Source organism: Barbatula barbatula (genome assembly GCF_947034865.1).
Source record: "Barbatula barbatula genome assembly, chromosome: 12".
NCBI classification, from domain to species: Eukaryota; Metazoa; Chordata; class Actinopteri; order Cypriniformes; family Nemacheilidae; genus Barbatula; species Barbatula barbatula.
Genome location: NC_136775.1, coordinates 14,345,340 through 14,366,162, shown reverse-complemented (window position 1 = coordinate 14,366,162; position 20,823 = coordinate 14,345,340). Strand labels below are relative to the sequence as shown.

General features: G+C 42.7%; 2 protein-coding genes across 2 annotated transcripts in view; both read right to left on the bottom strand.

Annotated features, from left to right (window-relative positions):
• rapgef5b (Rap guanine nucleotide exchange factor (GEF) 5b) overlaps window positions 1–12,784 on the bottom strand; it is a 52,258-nt gene extending 39,474 nt beyond the window's left edge. Inside the window, exons 1-5 of the mRNA XM_079470429.1 lie at window positions 12,483–12,784; window positions 10,842–10,907; window positions 10,102–10,208; window positions 8,633–8,754; window positions 8,080–8,248 (exon numbers count right to left, since the gene is read on the bottom strand). Of these exons, the coding sequence (XP_079326555.1) occupies window positions 8,080–8,248; window positions 8,633–8,754; window positions 10,102–10,208; window positions 10,842–10,907; window positions 12,483–12,620 (602 nt within the window). The 5' untranslated portion in view covers window positions 12,621–12,784. The remainder of the gene's footprint in view (window positions 1–8,079; window positions 8,249–8,632; window positions 8,755–10,101; window positions 10,209–10,841; window positions 10,908–12,482) is intronic.
• Window positions 12,785–13,382: 598 nt separating this feature from the next.
• LOC306902137 (ferroportin) lies at window positions 13,383–19,376 on the bottom strand (the record flags this gene model as incomplete). Its single annotated transcript, XM_079470450.1, has 8 exons — window positions 13,383–14,910; window positions 15,878–16,539; window positions 16,646–16,910; window positions 17,036–17,162; window positions 17,959–18,074; window positions 18,573–18,732; window positions 18,901–18,968; window positions 19,274–19,376. 8 exons carry the CDS (start codon window positions 19,374–19,376, stop codon window positions 14,651–14,653), a joined length of 1,761 nt encoding a protein of 586 aa, XP_079326576.1. The 3' UTR covers window positions 13,383–14,650.
• Window positions 19,377–20,823: the final 1,447 nt, after the last annotated feature.

Here is a 20,823-nt window from a genome sequence, read left to right as displayed (position 1 = left end):
AAACTATTCTTCACTTTGAGTCGAATAATAATAATAATGGTAATCTTGAACAAACCTTTTGTAATTGTATTGGCTGTAATACCAGAAACACACCAAATATGTTCACAATGACTTTGCACAAAATGCACACATAAGACTTCAATTCATTCAGTGAAGTCTGCAGTGTCCCAGAACCTTAATTGGGCCATATGGAGATGCAGACAGAGGGACCTAAAAACAGATCTCTAAAGATGGACTTCCTGTCCAGACAAAAGCACTAGGACAGCACCTGACCGCCTTTCTCAGCAGAGAGGAAATAATGCGGATAGACACAGCATACAGATTGACTTCCATTTACGTCCATTAACACCCTGCTTACGTACTGTTTGCCAAAGAGCTAAACGTCAATGACGTGACCCAGTGAGAGCAAACACTTTACATCTGTGGTCCTCAGACTGTAGTACGTGTCTGAGGTGACACGTTACATGGCATGAAAATTACATTTGTAAGAAAGTTTGACTTCATTTACTCTGTTGTCAATACGCGTGAATAGCCTACATAAAATAACATTGTGACAATAAAAGAAAAGAATCACAGAGGCAGTTAAAACTAAAAAAACTTTTGCAGATAATACCAGAACATATGTAAACTGATAAGACATGATATCTTCAGACAGTGTAAGGTCAGATGGTGAACTCTGTGCAGTGGTGCGATGCTCAGAACAGGTTTTGCACGTCTGAATATCTGAGGGTTAGACAGACAGAGCTAGAAGTAAAAATCACTTTTACTTCCTGCACTCACAGACGTGTTGTCACATAGACATCTGCTGGTAAAGTCTGGATCTACAGCTCACTACATTGGTTTGCTCGTGGAATGCAAAACATATTTCCCTGCCGCATTTAATCTTTATCATCTTAAAGTCTTTATTAAAGGTCACTGGATTTGTACAACACTTTACAACATTAGGTCACTTTGGAGAAAAGTGGCTGCTAAAAAACCTACAGTGCCCACCACAAACTACAATATTCCAACATTTAATTAAAGTAAAACAATTTGAATTGGGGGGAACATTACGAAAATATGGTTTTCTCTTTTACACCCATGGTCACGATTATTGGCACTCCTAGAAATTCTTATGAGTAAAATAACTCCCAATTATATTCCCATGGATATTTACATTTTCTTAGCACACCAAGGTGACTAGAAACATGTTGTCCATTCATGACCTCTTGTTGCACAGGAGAATAAATATCAGTAACACAAAGCCCAAACCCATTCACCACAATGGATAAAACCAAATAATATAGTGCTGATGTGCAATATAGTTCTGTTGAGCTACACAAAATACAAAATGGCTTTCTAATTTCCAACATCAGGGCAATGATCAAGAAGTTTTAATGGACTCTAGAAGTTGATAATCATCTTGAAACAGGATGTGTGTCTATATTGTGTCAATGCACAGCGAGGACAAATATTTGAGTGGCCAAAGACTGAAATTGCAGTAATCAGTTGAATTTTGGGGTCAGAAAGCATTTAATAAAAATAAAGGAAAACTGCACCTCCATAACCACAAGTTTTTTGGGACACTGTTCAAGAAACAAATCTTCTCATGCAAAAACAAACTCCACCATATCAATCTGCCATACTGGAACTCCAACCAGGACTGGGGTCAACCAAGACATGAAAAATGTTTTTTTGGCAGCAATAACACAATATGGTGCACACAGGGTTAAGAATGTCCACAGATAAAAATATGTCGCCAGATCTTTATTGTTGTGAACCTAGTTTATACCAGAGGTCCTCAGCATCTCGTTCAGATACATGGCATCATGTTTTATATCAATTACCAACATATAAAAAATCATAATCCGACTTGCTCTGATAGAAATATTATAGTGGGTCGTGGTTGGATCTTCACATCACAAATAATTGGTCACTGAAGGCAAAATCAAGATCCTGCCATAGCCTTCCCAGTTCCCTTTCTGTCGGTCTCTCGACGTTGTGTCGAACCGACAGATGGGGTTCGCCCTTGAGAACCAATCATCTTCTGACTATTTTGAAAAGGCCAATGAAATTGGCGAATGAAATTTGCATGACGGGCTCCGCCCCCGGATATCCGGGTATAAAAGGGGAGCCGGTGTGCTCATTCATTCACCTTTTGTTCTTCGGAGCCTTTGCATCGAATGACTAACGAAGCTAATGTCTTGACGTGTTGCAGCGGATTGTCCCTTCCAGTGATCATCCCCCCCGGCGTTTCAGCAGTTCCAGAGGTGTTCGAGAAAGAGATCATTTCTAAAAGAGGAAATTTCTTCAGTGTGGCATGTCCCACTGCTCTCGTGGTTGCGACTCCCTCATCGAGGAGGGGGACGGACACGATGTCTGCGTCAGGTGTTTGGGATCACGGGTGGCTACACTCTCGAGTGAGCCAGCCACCACCTAGTCTGCTTCCCCGTTTTGCGACCACAGTGGCCACTCGTTTTTTTCCCGAGGTCCATGAGGAGATCAGCAAGACCTGGGGCGCCCCCTTTTCGGCTCGCTCCCGTCAAGCTGACTCTGTCGCCCTCTCTTCCCTCGATGGCGGGGCAGCTAGAGGCTACGTCGATGTCCCCCAGGTGGAACGTGCAGTCACGGTGCACCTGTGCCCGTCGACGGCGGCCACGTGGAGGTCTCGACCTAGACTCCCGTCTAAGCCGTGTAGGGTTTCGGCATCACTGGTGTCGAAAGCCTACAACACCGCTGGACAAGCTGCCTCAGCTCTTCATGCCATGGCCATCCTGCAGGTCCATCAGGCCAAGGCACTGAAAGAGCTCCACGAGGGTAAGACCGACCCAAAGACTATGCAGGAGCTCCGCACTGCCACTGACCTCGCCCTCCGGGCGACTAAGGTGACGGCGCGGGCTTTGGGTCGGACGATGTCAACACTAGTGGTCCACGAGAGGCACCTCTGGCTGAACCTTGCGCAGATGCGGGAAGCTGAGAAGGTTCGCTTTCTTGATGCTCCCATCTCGCAAATGGCTGTTCGGTGACGCTGGCGAGGACTTCTCTCGGCAGTTTTCGGCAGTGCAGAAGCAGACGGAAGCCATCAAGCACATTCTGCCCCGCCGTGACCCGGCCGCCTTTCGGCCGTCAAGGTCCCGTGGATCATCTGCCTCTCAGCAGCCCCGGCCTTCCTCATCGTCAGCCCCGGCCATGGCGCCTCCTCCCCAGGCGGCCCCCCGGAAGAGGACGGCGAGGAAGCGACCACCGTCTCGTCAGCAGCCGCCACGGAAGCAGAAGCGTTCCTGACGAGCCGGACCCGGGGAGATCGAGATCGGGCCTGATCCCAGCCATTCCATCGCTGGCCGGTCGGAAAGGGACGGTCCCTGCCCCGTCCGAACATCTGCTGGGCCCCTTTTCGGTCGTGGCGACACGCAAAGCCGAGTATAAAATCGCGCAGCCCTCAGCACTCTCACCTTGACGGTGCGTTTAGCTGCGCCACCACCATGCAGGTAAGTCAGCGGAGCCAGCCCAACCCCGAGGTGGGGCCGGCACCGCTAGCCAGCGAACCACCCTCCACGGGGTCGGTGAAGCAGATCGTAACTCTAGTGCCCGTCGCAGTCTTTGAGTGCCTGGTTAGCACTCACGAGACCGTCAATGTGGCTGGAGAATACGATCCGTCTCCGCTACTCAATCAAATTCGCCAGACCTCCGCCCAAGTGCTCCCGTGCTACGGCAGGAGGTGGCCACCCTTCTGGCGAAGGGAGCGATCAAGCCCGTCCCCTCAGCCGAGATGTCCAGCGGGTTTTACAGCCCGTACTTCATCGTCCCCAAGAAAGGTGGAGGGTTGCGCCCCATTCAGGATCTGCATACCCTGAACAAGCACCTTCAAAAGCTGCCGTTCAGGATGCTCACGCAGAGGCGCATCTTGACATCCGTCAGGTGTCAGGATTGGTTCGTGGCCATCGACCTGAAGGACACGTACTTTCATGTCTCGATTCTCCCTCGTCACCGACCGTATCTTGGCGCACTCGCGAGATCTGTTGTGTACACACAGGGATATGGTGCTCCGGCACTTAGACCGTTTGGGGTTACAGGTCAACCGAGAAAAGAGCCAGCTCTCCCCCACGCAGAGCTCCTTTTTTCTCGGTATGGAACTCGACTCTGTCTCCATGACGGCGCGGCTCACTGCAGAACGCGTGCAGTCAGTGCTGAACTGCCTGAACCTCTTCAGGCGGCAACCAGCGGTCCCCCTGAAACTTTTTCAGAGGCTCCTGGGACACATGGCGTCCTCGGCTGGGGTAATTCCCCTCGGGTTGATGCACATGAGACCGCTTCAGCACTGGCTACAGAGACGAGTTCCCTGGAGAGCGTGGCACACAGGCAGGAGGCGGATCGTCATTACGCCTCTCTGCCATCGTATCCTAACCCCGTGGTCATCAGTGACCTTCTTACGGACTGGCGTCCCCCTGGGGCAGGTCCCGAGGGGCGTCATGGTAACGACCGACGCCTCCCTACAGGGTTGGGGTGCGGTGTGCAAAGGGCATGCAGTGTCGGGCCGCTGGACGGGGGCCCACCTGTGCTGGCATATCAACTGCCTGGAGTTGCTAGCTGTTCTGCTTTCACTGAAGGGACTACGGTCCCTCGTGCAGGGTCAGCACGTACTGGTCCGATCAGACAGCACAACTGCCGTAGCGTATATCAACCATCAGGGTGGCATTCGCTCACGGCAGTTAATGCAACTTGCCCGACGCCTCCTCTTGTGGAGTCAGCAGGTGACGAAGTCTCTGCATGCCACTTACATACCGGGCAGCCTGAACCAGACAGCCTACGCGCTCTCTCGTCAGTCGACACCCCGTGGAGAGTGGCGACTCCACCCCCGTGCAGTCCAGCTTATTTGGGTGCAGTTCGGGCGGGCACAGGTGGACCTGTTTGCCTCCCTGGACAACACCCATTGCCCGCTATGGTACTCCCTGTCCGAGGGCTCCATCGGCATGGATGCTCTAGCGCACAGCTGGCCACGGGACAAGCGGAAGTACGCCTTCCCCCAGTGAGCCTCATTGCACAGGTCCTGTGCAAGATCAGGGAAAAGGAGCATCAAGTGATACTAGTTGCGCCTTACTGGCCCAACGGGACTTGGTTCTCAGAGCTAATGCTTCTGACTCCCCCCTGGCCAATTCCCCTGACGAAGGACCTTCTCTCGCAGGGGAAGGGCACGTTGTGGCACCCGAGACCAGACCTCTGGAAACTCCACGTCTGGCTCCTGGATGGGACGAGGAGATCCTGAGTGGTCTACCCCCCGCGGTGGTGGAGACCATCACTCAGGCTAGGGCACCTGCCACAAGGCGGCTGTACGCCTTTAAGTGGCGCCTCTTCTCGTCTTGGTGTTCTTCTCGCAGAGAAGACCCACGGAATTGCTCGGTCAGGCACGTGCTGTCCTTCCCGCAGGAGAGGTTGGAGAGTAATCTCTCCCCTTCCACACTGAAAGTGTATGTAGCCGCTATCGCCGCTCATCACGAGCCAGTTGCTGGAAAACCTCTAGGGCAGCATGACCTGATCATCAGGTTCCTCAGGGGCGCGAGGAGGCTTAACCCACCTCGTCCGCGCTCCATACCCTCTTGGGACCTCAATGTGGTCCTGGCGGGCCTTCAGAGGCCTCCCTTCGAGCCCCTTGGAGAGACCGCTCTATCATCTTACAATGAAGACGGCTCTCCTGGTGGCGCTTGCATCAATCAAGAGGGTGGGGGATCTGCAAGCATTTTCTGTGTCCACGGATTGCCTAAATTTCGGGCCCGGTGATTCTCATGTGATCCTGAGACCCGGGCCCGGCTACGTGCCCAAAGTTCCCACCACTCCCTTCCGGGACCAGGTGGTGAACTTGCAGGCGCTCCCCACCGGGGAGGAAGACCCAACCCCATCAGTGTTGTGTCCAGTACGCACCTTGCGCCTCTACGTGGACCGCACGCAGAGCTTCAGAAGCTCTGAGCAGCTCCTTGTTTGTTTCGGAGGTCAGCAAAAGGGGAGGGCTGTCTCCAAACAGAGACTGGCGCACTGGATCGTGGACGCCATCATGACAGCATTCCGATCTCAGGATTGCCTGTGCCCGCTGGCAGTGAGGGGTGTTGCCTCCTCGTGGGCACTGGTTCAGGGCTGAGCGGAGCAGCCTGCCACCTTTGGCGGGCCCAAGCTGAGTTACCCTCATGTAGCTCTAACCGACCTCAGTGCTCTAGACGTAGTAACCCCCCCAGCAGGGTGGTTCCGTCTGAGATTCCGTCATGAGTTAGTTCCCCTCCTGGAACCCATGACCTTCCCCTGGTGGATATCCACCTTGCGGCATCCCGCACATACCTCCCATGAGCTCTTCCCTGCCGGTAAGACCATGTTGATGTTTCCACTGTATTCCCCCCGAGGGTGGGAAGTGGTCTACGTAGCGCACCTCCCCATTGAGGGAATAGCGCTTACCCAGGGGTCCTACGGTACCGGACGGCTCTCACCAATGGAGCCGTCTGAGATGGCCGAGGGCAGGGGCTACCCATCTTTTTTAAAGCTCTGGGACCCCTACCTACCTACTGGAAGGTTACAATCTTGCGACAGCGCTTACGTCTGACTCGCCTAGGCCGGTCAACGTCGCTGCGCGATAGATAGTGACGCGGCTAGTGCTGTGGCGTTTTCAATAGGAACCCCATCTGTCGGTTCGACACAACGTCGAGAGACCGACAGAAAGGGAACGTCTCGGTTACATATGTAACCTCTGTTCCCTGATGGAGGGAACGAGACGTTGTGTCCTTCATGCCACGACAATAGCCGTCCGCTGCAGCAGTCAAGAGATGCTCTCAGGCTCCTCAGCACAAAAGGTGAATGAATGAGCACGCCGGCTCCCCTTTTATACCCGGATACCCGGGGCGGAGCCCGGCATGCAAATTTCATTCGCCAATTTCATTGGCCTTTTCAAAATAGTCAGAAGATGATTGGTTCTCAAGGGCGAACCCCATCTGTCGGTTCGACACAACGTCTCGTTCCCTCCATCAGGGAACAGAGGTTACATAAGTAACCGAGACGTTCCCTGATCTGAACACTATAGAAACTGAATGGGATGAATTGAAGATAAGAGAGCACCAACATTTGAAGGATCTTAAGGGATTCTGTATTTAGGAATGGACTCGAATGACTTCCCATATATACTCAAGCCTCTTCAGACATTTATACATGTAGGTTTTTTAGGAGTATTTGTGTTAATACAAATCTGACTGAATCTGAACTGCATTGAAGGTGACCTTGTGTGAATCACCAGTGATGTTAGCTGCGGGGTTATGTTGGAATGTTGGGACACATATCTATTATTGTTTCACACTGCCCAACAAAAAAAAAAAAACCGCTGGAATTTAGTTTGTTAGTATTTGTTGGGGCAGTGTGAACTAACTTCTATAGTAAAGACTAGACCTTTCTACAGTAACTTTAGTAAGTGGAAAGCAAGTGTGAAAGAGGTTTTAAAAAGTGACAACTGTGTCTGTAAAAAGAACTATGTAGGCTGCTTCTCAAGTTTGAAACACGGCTCTTGGTCCTTTCCCGATCCTTTCATCTCTCTGCCCGAATAATGTACACTGTCAATTTTTATTTTTAAAAATGTACAGTAGCTTTTGGCCTAAAAAGTGCCATATTAGTACCTCAAAAGTACATATTAGTATCACAAAGGTGCATATTGGTACCAAATGTATACTTTTGTACATAATGGTACACATTAGGAACATTTTGAAATGGTACATCCATTTACCCCAAGAGTACATATTTTGGTCAATTTTTTATAAAAGCTTTAAAGCCATAAAGTAACTTAAAAAGAGGCAAGCGTTAAAAAGGCATAATGTGCCGTAATAAATAATAAATTATCTTCTGGAAACCAAAACCATCTGAGGTGTAATCGGTCAACTTACATAGTCATTACAAGCTTATTCTACACACACACCACAAAGGTTTCCTTTCCTTTTTAGCTTGGTTAAGATCATCATTAAATGCCGCAGACAGCCACGTTCTGTTGACACTGGGTGGTAAATTAAAAGCTATAGTTTCTCAATCCCGCGAGCCATGGCTTTCAATGGCCTTTGACCCTAGCTTTATACGTGTGCTCACCGCCTGCGGGATCCACCGCGGAGCTGCCCGTGAGGTGCAGGCTGTAGGAGCAGATGCACTGCACTCTGCCAGTTGGCCTGGTTTCTGAAATCGCAGCTCTGGGCCTCACATTCCTCAAAAGTGAACTGGTACAGCGACCTGGAGTCCTCAAACACGTCTTGCTGCTCCACTGGACACATCAGAGTTTAATATTAAAGATACTGTATGACCCAAAAGTGTCAGACTAAACATTTTAAAGCAAGTCTAGTGTAATATGTATGCTGGAAATGGATTATGGTAATGACTATGGTAAAAGGGTAGGTTGGAAATATCTCCCTAATTGAAGAATTCCTCTGTAATGTATCTCCTGCAGTGATTTAGTACTGAAATAAATCATTTCACGACTTTGGTCAGGCACGTCACGGGGAGCTACGCTGTATTACAGATTCAAAATGCATATCATTTTTTAAAGATTTAATCAATAAATCATCCAAACACCGACACCATCTGTATGTGCAATCTGTACACTGTAGGAGTAATCATTTCATTCGCCATAACGCTCACATCTGTGTACCTGAGAGCAGAATGCCCATGTCGAGGAGCACGTTCCATATTTTGGAAGCGATTACCCTGTTCTGTATGAATTCACAGTGATCCATCAACCATTCCACCAGCTCCAGACCAATATATGTTCTCCTGACAACATGAAAAACGAGAACAAGCAAAACAGTTTATTAACAGAAAGATTACAGTTTACCTTTAATTCCAAAATAAATACAGTGTCAAAATGTTTATGCTTAACACTTTTATGCTTTTTTACCGTTTGACTTTACAACCTTTTAAGCGATGGTTACATTTATTGTAACCAATAAATGTAACCATCGCTTACAATAAGGTTGTAGTAAGGAGTAGTAACTGCAATGAGTAACATAGTTTTCCCCTATTTATTAATCCTTGTTAATTATTAAAGGGGTCATATGGCGCGAATACTTGTTTTTCTGTGTCTTTGGTGTGTTATAAGTGGCCCATGCATGTATTAGACAAGTAAAATTTCAAAAATTAAAGTGTCGGAACAAAAGATGCATTCTGTCTGAAAGCGAATGCTCACCCAGACCTGCCTGAAACACCTCGTGTAACCAAATCTACGTCAGTTCGTGGTATGATTTGACTAAGACCGCCTGAATGTATACGCAAGTAAGGTGGGCGTACCTGTCTGTACAATTGCTTTGGAACCTGATGTTACAAAAACGTCACACGCTTGCAGTATTCGACCAATCACTACGCACTGGTGAACTGGCCAATCATAGCACACCTCACTTTTCAGAGCGATGAGGTTTGTAAAAAATCTGTTTGTTTCAGAGAGGCGGGGCAAAGAGGAGATACGAACATGTGTGTGGAAATTACAGCGTTTAGAATCTTAAATCGTGTTTATACATTGCGTTACATCTAAAACAAATGAAAATATTAGTTTTAGCCGTGTCATGTGACCCCTTTAATGTCAAAACAGTTGTGCACGTTACATTTCATGGTGCTTTTACTAATGTAACAGTTACAATGTTTAATTTTAAAAATGTTTTGGTAAATGCAGAAATTAACATAAACTTTGATTGATAAATGCTGTGGAAGTATTGTTCGGTGTTAGTTCATGTAAGCTAATGCATTAACAAATACAACCTTGTTGTAAATTGTTACATACAGTATATGCTATTAACCAATTGTACAAATTTCTATATAGTATGATGTAATACAATTTTGCTTTTGTAATATCACTTCGTAAATCTGACAGCCTTAACCACTCTAGACATTATGAGGGACATGTTCCCCAATAGTTAAATTAGTGGTGGATCAATATTGGCTTTTACATGATAGATTGCTAATACTTGTGCTTCCATGCATCTCACAAATATTCCAATCAGCTTCTTAAAAAAATGTTACAACAGACTTCTACAATTATTCATGCCAGAGTGAAATGTCCTATTAAATGATGTGTGTACTTTTTAACTATAAATGTTATAATGCACTGCACGTTATGGCGAAACTTGCCTGATGATTCTTGCCAGTTTAATATGAGCTTTCCAGTTATCCTTGTCATTGGACAAGAAAGCATTCCTTAGCGCTTGGCCAGCACACAGCACATTCTTCAAACATGCCTTCAAATCAGAGAAAGGTCTTAAATCCATGATAAAACTTCTACAAACAATAAAATCAGATAATGCTGACAAGCAATCTGAAGTAAACAAGAAATGAGGACCATAGTACTGCATGAACAATTATGAAACAGTATTTGAGAAAGTGTTTGCATGCATTTAAATATGACATCACATCCTTAAAGGGATATTTCAATCGAATTTTTTTATTCTGTCATCATTTACTCACCTGTTGCTTCAAATCTGTATAAATTGCTTTGATCTGATGAACACAGAGAAAGATATTTGGAAGAATGCGTATAACCAGACAGATTTTGCCCACGTTAACTACCAATGTAGGAAAAAACAATGGTAGTCAAAAGTTCATCAGAACAAAGGAATTTGTCGAAGGCAAGTAAATGATGACAGAATTTTCATTTTGTTGGTCAAGTATCCCTTTAAGCCTGATAGTATTTATATAATGTATATGAAAGATTTTACTTCTTGTGTACACAAATGAAAAACGTTAAATGCTTAGGAAACAGTAGCTTTACGCTATGGACATACCCCTCGCAATATTTTATCCTGCATTTTAAAACCATACAACCAGCTTTTCAGGTCACATGTGTAGACAGGGAGGGCAAATGCCTGATATACCTTGTGTCTAGTCTGCGCTGCACTTGAACAGTGGATGGACTCAGGTGCCCGCTTCTGAGATATAATCTAACAAGAAAAGAATGAGGTTAAACATCTTAAAACAATAAAGCTCTGTAAATTCACACAATACACTTTGTCAACTGTCTCTTATCGTCGAACAGCAGCTTTGAAGATTGTGTACAGAGGTTCATTCACTTCACTTTTATATCTATGTCTAAATCAACACAATTACTAAAAAACCTCAAGGTCAGAGCGCTTGAGACTTTCGCTTAACAGCTCTAGACATACAGTACAATGCAGATTTGACTTTGGACAAGAGAATGTATAATGGAAGTATAAACAATAAATCATGTTGACCTTTGTAAATGAAAGAGTGACGTATACTAAGAAATAAACAAAGTAACAATATATGCGCAGCAAAGGCATCAGATAGAATTGTGAACTACATTCAAAAGCATTTTGACTGTAAAGTAACCACAGTGAAAGAAAGCGTAGTGGACTGTAGTGAAAGGCTGATAGTTCAGTACTCATTGTGTACTTTAGCTAATGACTCAGGACGATGGTTGTGGAAACACACAGTGAAGTCATTTCTGTTGTCAATGTAAACTGCTGCACTTAACCTCCATGTCTGGAGCTGTGTTGAATCGAGTATGAAAAATATGCTGTTTATTATATTTCTTTATACTTGGCTATACTTGGGGACAGTGCTCTACAATGTGGCATCCTGTAATCCAGCTAAAATACTTCAAATTACACTTTCTTATTTTATATGCGAGGAAATGACACAAGATTGAACGGACATAAATCAACATTGGAGCTGGGAATAACAGTTCCATCATACAGACAATTATTAGTTTGGCATATGACAATATTATAATAATATTTCTATTTTCTACAAAGGAAATCTAATTTTTATGCATGTCTCTACTATCATGTATTTTCTTTTGTGAACAGAGCTATAGACCACTTCGCAAGATACAGTTAAACACTGGGCCAGAGACACTTCATTTACAGGTTTTTTTATATCACATATAACTAAATCATAAAGAAATGTGATTAACATTTTGATCCGGTTATAAATGTCGTGCTGGTTGTGTTTCTTCTTCTGGACCAGCACAGGACCAGCGTGTTTACGTCCTCTGAAGTGGTCTTTCCAAAAAATGAGAATTGCATTGAAAACGTTGATCAATTAAATGATGACCGCAAACATTTACCCTCATTTATTTACATCTTTGTAACATAAAACGTTGATGTTGAACAAACTACATATTTATCCACAGCAAACAAAACACGCAAATACCAATCACTGAGTCACATATTTTAAGAAATAAAATGCACATGATTGAAATGTGTATAAATATGTACAGGTCATTTTAAAGTCAGTGTTTTGCTGCAGAAACACAAAACCTCATTCAAGGTTTAAAATCCCACCCAACAGGTTTCCCTTCACCAATCTCACATTACAGCCTGACCAATAAAATGAATTAGTTCAGCTCAGCCATGAAGTCATGCAGTGACCATTTCTTTACCAGCAGACTAACATGTGATACCTGTTGCCTATACTACATGATTCAATCGATTACAATCCTAAAGCTCAACATTCAAGTACAAAATAGCCTCAATGTTACAAAGTAGACTTACAACTTCCAAACTGGTCCTGAACTCCGAGTCTGGTGAAAGTGAAGGATCATGTCTGCTGCTCTTGAGAGTTTTGCTCGAGCGCCAGTTCATGAGACCACCCTTGACCACAGACTGACCCTCATTCAACATCTCCTCCATGTCCCCGACAGAAAACAGCACAGATTGAAGGTCGTTTGCCGAGATTCTTCAGATGACTGACGGATGTTGACTCATCCACAGGTGAGCAAATAAGATCAGTCCGGTCGGAGCAGCGCTGGATCGGTAGATGTGCATTGTGTGCCAATGGCAGCCACGTGAGTAAACATAGGTGCGGGGCTGTAGAGGTAACATGTCACGTGACCTGACTGGGCTGTAACTATGAGGTCACCGATAAAAAAGTTTGTGGGTGTTTGCCCCAAGGACAGTTTTATTATCAGTTCATTTTGTAAAGAAAAAAATCATCGTTTTTAAAGACTTTCTACGTTCGTTTTTAATTTTGGACGGATTTGTAAGTAAATGTAGAGAACGGTAGAAAGCTGATATCATTTTCTTATGCGCAATTATTGTTTTATTTTAGTTCAGTCGATGTGGAGAGTTGTTTTCTCATTTTTAAAAGCGAGTGATGAAATGCCTTTTAGGTTTTTTGGGGATCTGCGCGAACCGAACGGTGAATGACGTCAGAGTACCGCGAGAGCAGTTTGCATGCAGTGCTCATACTTTATCTCGCGGTACTGTGATGTCATACGCCGATTTGACTGCGCAGTGCTGTGAAGTTGAATACGCCTATGGACTGCCTATTGTGATGCGATTGCTATTGTACTTTGGTTTAGAGAGACATCTGGTGGACGCAGACCAGAATTAGCATTTCAACAGCCGTTCTTTAATTATTTATCGTCATCAACCCAATGAATGCTTTGTATTCGAAAAGCGCTTTTATTGTTGTCATTGAACTGTCTAACACTTACACAGGACCTCTAATACATTTAACAAAACATATCAGCACAAAAACGATCTGCAAAAAAATGGCATCCACATATTTAATTATTAACACAATTTCAACAGATGCAACGCAGTGTGATATACTGTACGTGTATGTTACCCATTACTAATGCGGTTACCTTTCACAAATAGGTTCAAGCCAGAGTTCAAAACGTAACAGTGAGGTGCTGAGGTAAGATTCTGTTTGCATCGATTTTGAACTCAAAAAAGAAATTGATGAATTGAAAGACACAACATGCAACAGACATTTTAAAGTCTGCCGTCTTCTTAAAACTCACAAATTCTTAACTTAGAGATAAAACTAAAAGATTATGCATTCAGTCAAAACCACAAGAAATAAAAACAGATATAAAAGTAGCTAAGAGAGGATTTCTCTTTCTGTCTGTTGGACGATATTCATTGTTGTGTGCTATATTCCAAAAAGTAGTCTTGACAGTATAAATGATATGCAGAATGTCCGTCTGTCACTTGTATGATTAACATTATAGCTCAAACTACTGACAAACTCATTTATGGATCCGAATAGAATTCAAATAAATATTTCATATACAGGTATTTGTCACATTTATGATATATTTTTAAATTATGTTGCATATGTACATGTATGTGATGGTTTTATATGTGTAAAATCTATACATTTACTTTAATATTATACATAAGTGTATATGTGTCTAATGGCTACAATACACTACAAGACTTTTGCTCAGATTTTCAGTCTGGACTTGTTGCAGGAAGTCTGTGCCAGTCTGCAGATTTGATCAGTAAGCGTGTTTCTATCTGCAACTTTCAAAAAGTCTGCAAGTGTATGATGTCTAGTTAAATAAAATCTGTTCAGATTTTAAAAGTAGTGTATTCCAGCCATATTTGGCAACAATGGGATACATTTAAGAAGGTGTTTGCTCTTGTAATAATCCATTAAAAGGTGTTGTGTCAGCTGTGTTTATCACATGTTCTTGTAATAATACTGTGCATTTTCAAACTTATTAACTACCAGTAGACGTTTGGCTCTCCTAAATGTCAATTTGACAATAATTTAGCTGTTTCTCTTGACTGTCAGCAGGAGGCGCTGTTATTCACCTGAGTACTGGACTGCTCCTGAGCCCTTGCTCTGCATTCCTGAAATGAATCAAGAATCGGCCCAACCAACACACGACATTGAACAGAGAAATCCGCATGCACATCTGTGTTGCTTATGTATCTGTGTGTTGTTTCCTTTTGGCTTTCCTGGCATACAGGAAGTACATGGTGTGTCCCGTGAAAATGAACAGAACAGAAATGGTGACAAGAATGCCAAAGTGTTGCGGCTGAGGGGTTGAGATGACCATGAGGAAATGCAGGAGGTCCATCAGGTAGTTCATGGAACTCTGGACTCCGTTCACCACCCCACGCTCTGATTCACATATTGTTTCCTGCAAGAGTTGAGTCACCGTAAGGTCAAAGGACCAGAGACCTGTAACACATTGGTCAGTCGTATGTGTTAGTGTACATCACACTTACTAAAAGTAAACTTTACAAAACAGTTTAGTTATGTAGGTTAGCTATACTGTATACAAGGAATAATTCATTTTATGCAATTGAGCGTAAGCCATTTTATCAAAAAGTTTTTAAAAGATGTTACTTTTGTCTTTAAAGGGAAAGTTCACCCAAACATTTTCAAAAAAGAAAGTTATCTTATACAGTTCCAAACCCGTATGCATTTTTGGCCCAATTGACTTAAATTGGACTTTATGGAAAAAAACAGTCTCCGAAATTCTTATTAAAAAAGGCACATGGGTTTGGAGTGGCGTGTTGGGGAATATCTCATGATATCATTTTCATTTGCGCTTAAATCGTACCTTAAGTAAATTCAGAAAAGTTTTCCATATACTGTAAAGAAATGTTTTTAAAGGGGTGGTGCAACTGTGTATCATGAATTCTGAGAGAGAGAGCAAGCGAATTTCAGCTGTGTTGTTTGTTCACTGCATTTGGGTGATGAATGTTATATAAACGGTGGATTTTGTAGATCGTTTGAACTGATAGATGGAACGGCGGTCCCAGCACTAAAAGATTCTGGACATGAACAGTAAGTGAAACTGATGTCTGTGTTTTCTTGGCAATGTGTGCGCACGTGCTTTAATTCCGCCTCCTCCCCCCTACATGCGTCACATGTTTTCGGAAATAATCGTACAGCTGTATCTGTCTTTTATAAATGTGATGAAAATAAAGACTGCCGGTATTTGAAGGGTGAGATATTAGTTATCCAAAGTTAATTTTATAAGCTACACGAAATCCATTACGCTATTAGAGATGCAAATAGAAGGCTTTAAATATAATTAGCTGATTTCACTTAAAAACTTAAGGCAGCACACAAAAGATTTAGCAAAATACAAAACATTAGCACAGTAATGTAAAGTTTAGGTAAGTACTCTACTGCTCACCAACACGAGCAGTGATGACTCCCAGGAACAGCAGGATGATAGAAACATAAGACTCAGGTTCTATCCCTGACGGTGCATTCTCAAACAGCACAGTGTTATTGGTCCAGTGAATGGACGAGCGGTCTGACAGGAGAGGCTGGTTGCTGCCTACACGCAGCGGGTATCTGTGTCTCTGGTGACCTCCGGCCATCCCGCCCACATCAGACACATTCCTCAAATTTAGCACACTGAGGTCCATGGGGCTCCCGGGGGCAAACACAGAGCACACACAAAGCATAAGGCAACCTAGGTGCAGGCCGCTGGAAATGACCCCAGTGTTGACCAGGCCAAATGCTTTCCGGAGCTTTGTGAAAAGGACAGTACCCAAAAGCCCCGCCAGAGCTGAAACTCCCATTAGTATGCTGAGAAGCGAGCCGCTTATTCCCTGGGTATACGCATAGCCGGTGGTGATGCAGTCAAAACCCAACACTGTCATGTACAGGAAGGCCAGACCCAGGCCGGCTAGGAAAACCGGCTGTTTGTAATATGCCCTCCATCCCTCTCGGCATCTGCTGAGGAGCCCACGCAAACGGTGGATGCAAGGCGGTACTCGGGATAGCTCATTTAAGTGCAAGCTGGTGGTGTTTTCTTCAGAAATGGCTGCTGGTGGACCCTCTAATCTTCTACCTAGATAAAAGAGGATGTATTTTTTTACAATTAGATGGAATCATATTGAACTAGCTCAAAAATGTAATAGTGAGGGGACATGCGCACAGAAACTTCCAATACACAATTTGACCTTGTGACGATTTTCTTTCTCTTCTCTTCCCCCAACAGCTTTGATGCTCCAGTACTGGTGGTTTGACAGACAGCTCCGGTACGATACGGTAGACTCTGGTGAGGAAGATGAACTCTACAATGAGGGACACCAGATTCCATCCCAAGATGAAGCCACAGCCAACCACATTAGAGGCCAGAGTCATTACCTGCCCCACTGCAAGTGGAGCCAGTATGTTGGTCACCTGATCGATCCGCCTCATGGTCGCATTCATTCCTGCATCCGGAGAGCATCGACTTTTCTGTTTTAGTCTGCAGGCTTACTTTTAATTTGCTCTAAATTGGACTCGGTAGTCTCTGATCATCATTTTTACTTTACATGAACAGTAAAAGCATTCATACCTGCGAGGTGACCTCGATTATAACCTGTGATCACCACAATCCAGTCCCTCTGGATGGCAATGGTTAGAGCAGTGCTGGCGAGGTTTGCAACATCTGCCAGGATGATCACCACCGTATAACAAACCACCTCAAGTAAGTTATGTGATGCAACAAGTTACTCTGTGTTCAGTGTCATTGCAGCAAGAACGCTTATTTACAGCAGTGACTGGCTATGCACTCTTAAAAATGACCCAGCATTGGTTCAAAATGTGACAAACCCAACTATTGGGATGTATGTTAACCTATGATGGGTTATTTGAACCCAGAATGCTGGGTTGTTGGCTCAAATATAAACATATTCTGGGTAATTTAATCCATAGTTTGGCTCTTTTTGGACCCATTTTAAGAGTGTAAGCAGTAGCAGAGACATCATGCCATGAATGTAACTCTTAATGCATTCTTAACTCTTTCCCTGTATGCGATTTGTTTAAGCAGAAGCATTTTTTCCACAACAATTTCATGGCCACTAGAATATTTTCTTTTATGAAAATAAAAACAGACAATATGTCAAATGAAAGAACAGAGCCTCTGCTTTTAAACAAACAAAAATCGACTTATGTTTTTTTTATTTCTTCATGAATGTGGGTAGGTTTCTTCAAAAATTCTACATTCTAAAGCAAAAAGTTGAGAAAATTGTGTTTTTGTCAAAAAAGAACGGTCATGAGAAATAGAGCATTTGCTTGTTTTTGAAACCTGTAAATTCTGTACTCATTTAAAAGATGTATAACAGCACCCCATACAGTGAAAACTTCAAAATATGTGGGGCACCGTTGTGTCATAAATTACGGAAAATATCACCTATTGTGGGAAAAGAGTTAAGAGTAAGATCAAATGTAACATCTTAGTATGATATGCTGGGTAAGTTAAAGGTTAAAAGAACTTACAGTTAACCATCCATCCCAAATTTCCTCAATGCGCTTTTTGTAAGAGAACACCAACATGAGAACAATGCTGCAGATGGTCACTGAGACATTCTGAATGAACAGGGATAGGTGGGCCACTAATGTGAGAGAAAAAGAAGATATCACAATGTTTATGAACCCTTTAACAAAACAACAAAAAACTGTTATTTCAAAAATAAATTGAATCATTTCAAATTATTTTCTTTGACAGATTTTCGACATAAAATAAAATATTTTTGTAAAATTACAGAAAAAGACAGCAACAGCTACCAGAAAATGTCAGCTTGTTTTCACAAGATTTCTTTTTTATAACAGTTTATTTTTGAAAAAAGACAACAAATTTATAAGAAAAATGGTGAAAATATTTAATATTTATCCTTATGTTCTATAATTTTAGAGGGGGAAATCTATGCTATATTTTTAACTAATTTCTTTACAGTGAATGTCATAAAAATATAACACCAAAATCTAAAAGAAAATTGATTCCAATAACTAAATTAATTTAGTAACTCGGTTTTATTTGATCAGCAAAAATTAAAAAGCAAATATGCAACAATATGAGAAATATTGTATTTATTTGATAATACAATTCTGACCTTTGTTTCTTGGATTGCGGTCAACCCAATCTCCTATCAAAGCCCCCAGTAAGAGCACAGACCCAGCCACCACCAGTCCAAAGATGCCAGTTAACAGCAGGTTATGTCCATACAGCTCGATAAGAAAAACAGAAATGGCAAAATGCCACATGCGATCTCCCTGGCACACAAAGAGAAACGCTCTGCTCAACATCATACATCAGGTAACATTTTTTAAATCTTTTGTATGATCTTTCAAGCATCGGGAAAACATGTAATATTGTGCCAAAGCTCATGCCCTGCTTACCGAGTGCCATCCCGTCATGGCAGAAATGAAAGGACTGCTTACCCACATAGATAATGCTCCACTCACATAGATGAGAAACTTGGGGCCCTTGAGGTAGATGAGGGCTGATCCTACGAGATAAAGGGTCACTCAATGTCATATGTGTGCACATCTGTAGAGTTACACATTTTTCATGGCAGGTCGAAAACAAACAAATTTTACAGAGTATTTTAGGAAGATAGGTTTGTTTTATTAATGTGGTGCTTGACTTGTTCTGTATAGAAATTGAATTATATATTTTTGAAATTGAATTATTCATGGCTGAATTATAGATAAAAAATGTGTTACACTGAATTATTAACTTGTTTGGAGGAGACTGTTCTGGTCTAAATAAATCTGTCTGTACGAAAAGCATTATAGAGGTAAAGAAACATACTTGGCATGCTCCTGGCTTTCATCACAGGCGAATCTCTATCATTATCTCGATCAAACTCCATGACAGCACCAGCACATTGAGGTCTCTCTGTTCTGAGAGACATTCTGCATAAGAAGAGCACTTTTCTATCAAGTCCACATCATCTCACAAAATCTAAACCATCTCACAAATCAATTCTAAAGAAACCCATTTTGTATAGAACCCAAAGATATAGAATACAAAAATGTTTTGCTTTTAGCATAGATCACAGTGAACGAGGCCTACTGTATACATAGAATGAAAAAATTAACCAATGATATTTAAAGGGATCGTTCACCCCCCATAAAAACCCCATTAACTCATATTCATATTTTTCCAAACCTGTGTGACTTTCTTCGGCAGAACACAAAAGAAGATATTTTGAAGAAGTTTGGTACACTGACCCCTATTGACAGTGTCATATGGTTTTGATGAGGGTGAATAATGAATGAGTGAAATACTTCATAGAGCTTGGTTATAGTTCATTATATTGCACATGCACAACACTACGTCTGTATTTTAATAAATACGAGTTTTTTGTAAAGCTTGTCGCTTGTTTATCTTTAAATGTTAAATGAAATGTACATAAATACCTTTATGTTAAATATTATGTAAACAAATTAAGGGTGTAAAATAAAATGCAATGATTATATTTACACACACCGCAAATCTGAAAAAACGAAATAAGATAGAAATAAAAATCACCTGATATTTGACTCTTTTAAGCTCTCTTTGCTATGAGATCTTGCTGTGTCTTAAATATGTGCTGTCCTGTGCCATGTGGCCCAGGTGGGGATGCTTCCATGCAGGCCTGAATCCCAGCGGTCGTACTGTGAGAGGCTCGATAACATCTCAGTGCATGAGGGCACCGCTGAATGAAACTGCCAGAAAAGCAGAACGGGTCACAGGCTGACAAAAGCAGCCAGCATATTCCACAGCACGTGACAGCAAAAGGGGGACAATGTTACCGTTCTCCCCTCACATTACATGAAAGGACCACCCTGTCACTCAGATTTCATTCACACGCACACATGGCACAGTAATGATTCAGATTCATGTTAATTTTGTTGCTTTGCCATAATATTGCCTTAAAGTTATGTTTACGACTAATATACTCAATTATATGGCCGTTGCCTTTATTAGTAAAGAGTATTGGATGGCAAAGTTGTATTTTTACACAGTATTTGTCACTTTTATCAGCCAGTCAACATGAAGTCTGACATGGGGCACGATTACTTTCATCTCTTTTTGTTTTTTTCTTTGCTTTGTTGAGTCTTTCTGTTTGTGTCAATACATCCACGTATTACCTCTTTGGAAAGCTGTATGTGGTGTGTCATGGAAATTATCAGGATATATTCAATACATTTATCTTAGAAATGCAAATGACATAACTTACTGAACCAAGATGTGTGCCGATAAATATCTCATTGTTAGCCTAGCTAAGCTAAGTTTGCTGTCAATTCGATTTGAATGAATATTCATGGAAATTAATACATACAATATAAACTGTAACTGAAAATGAGATATATTTT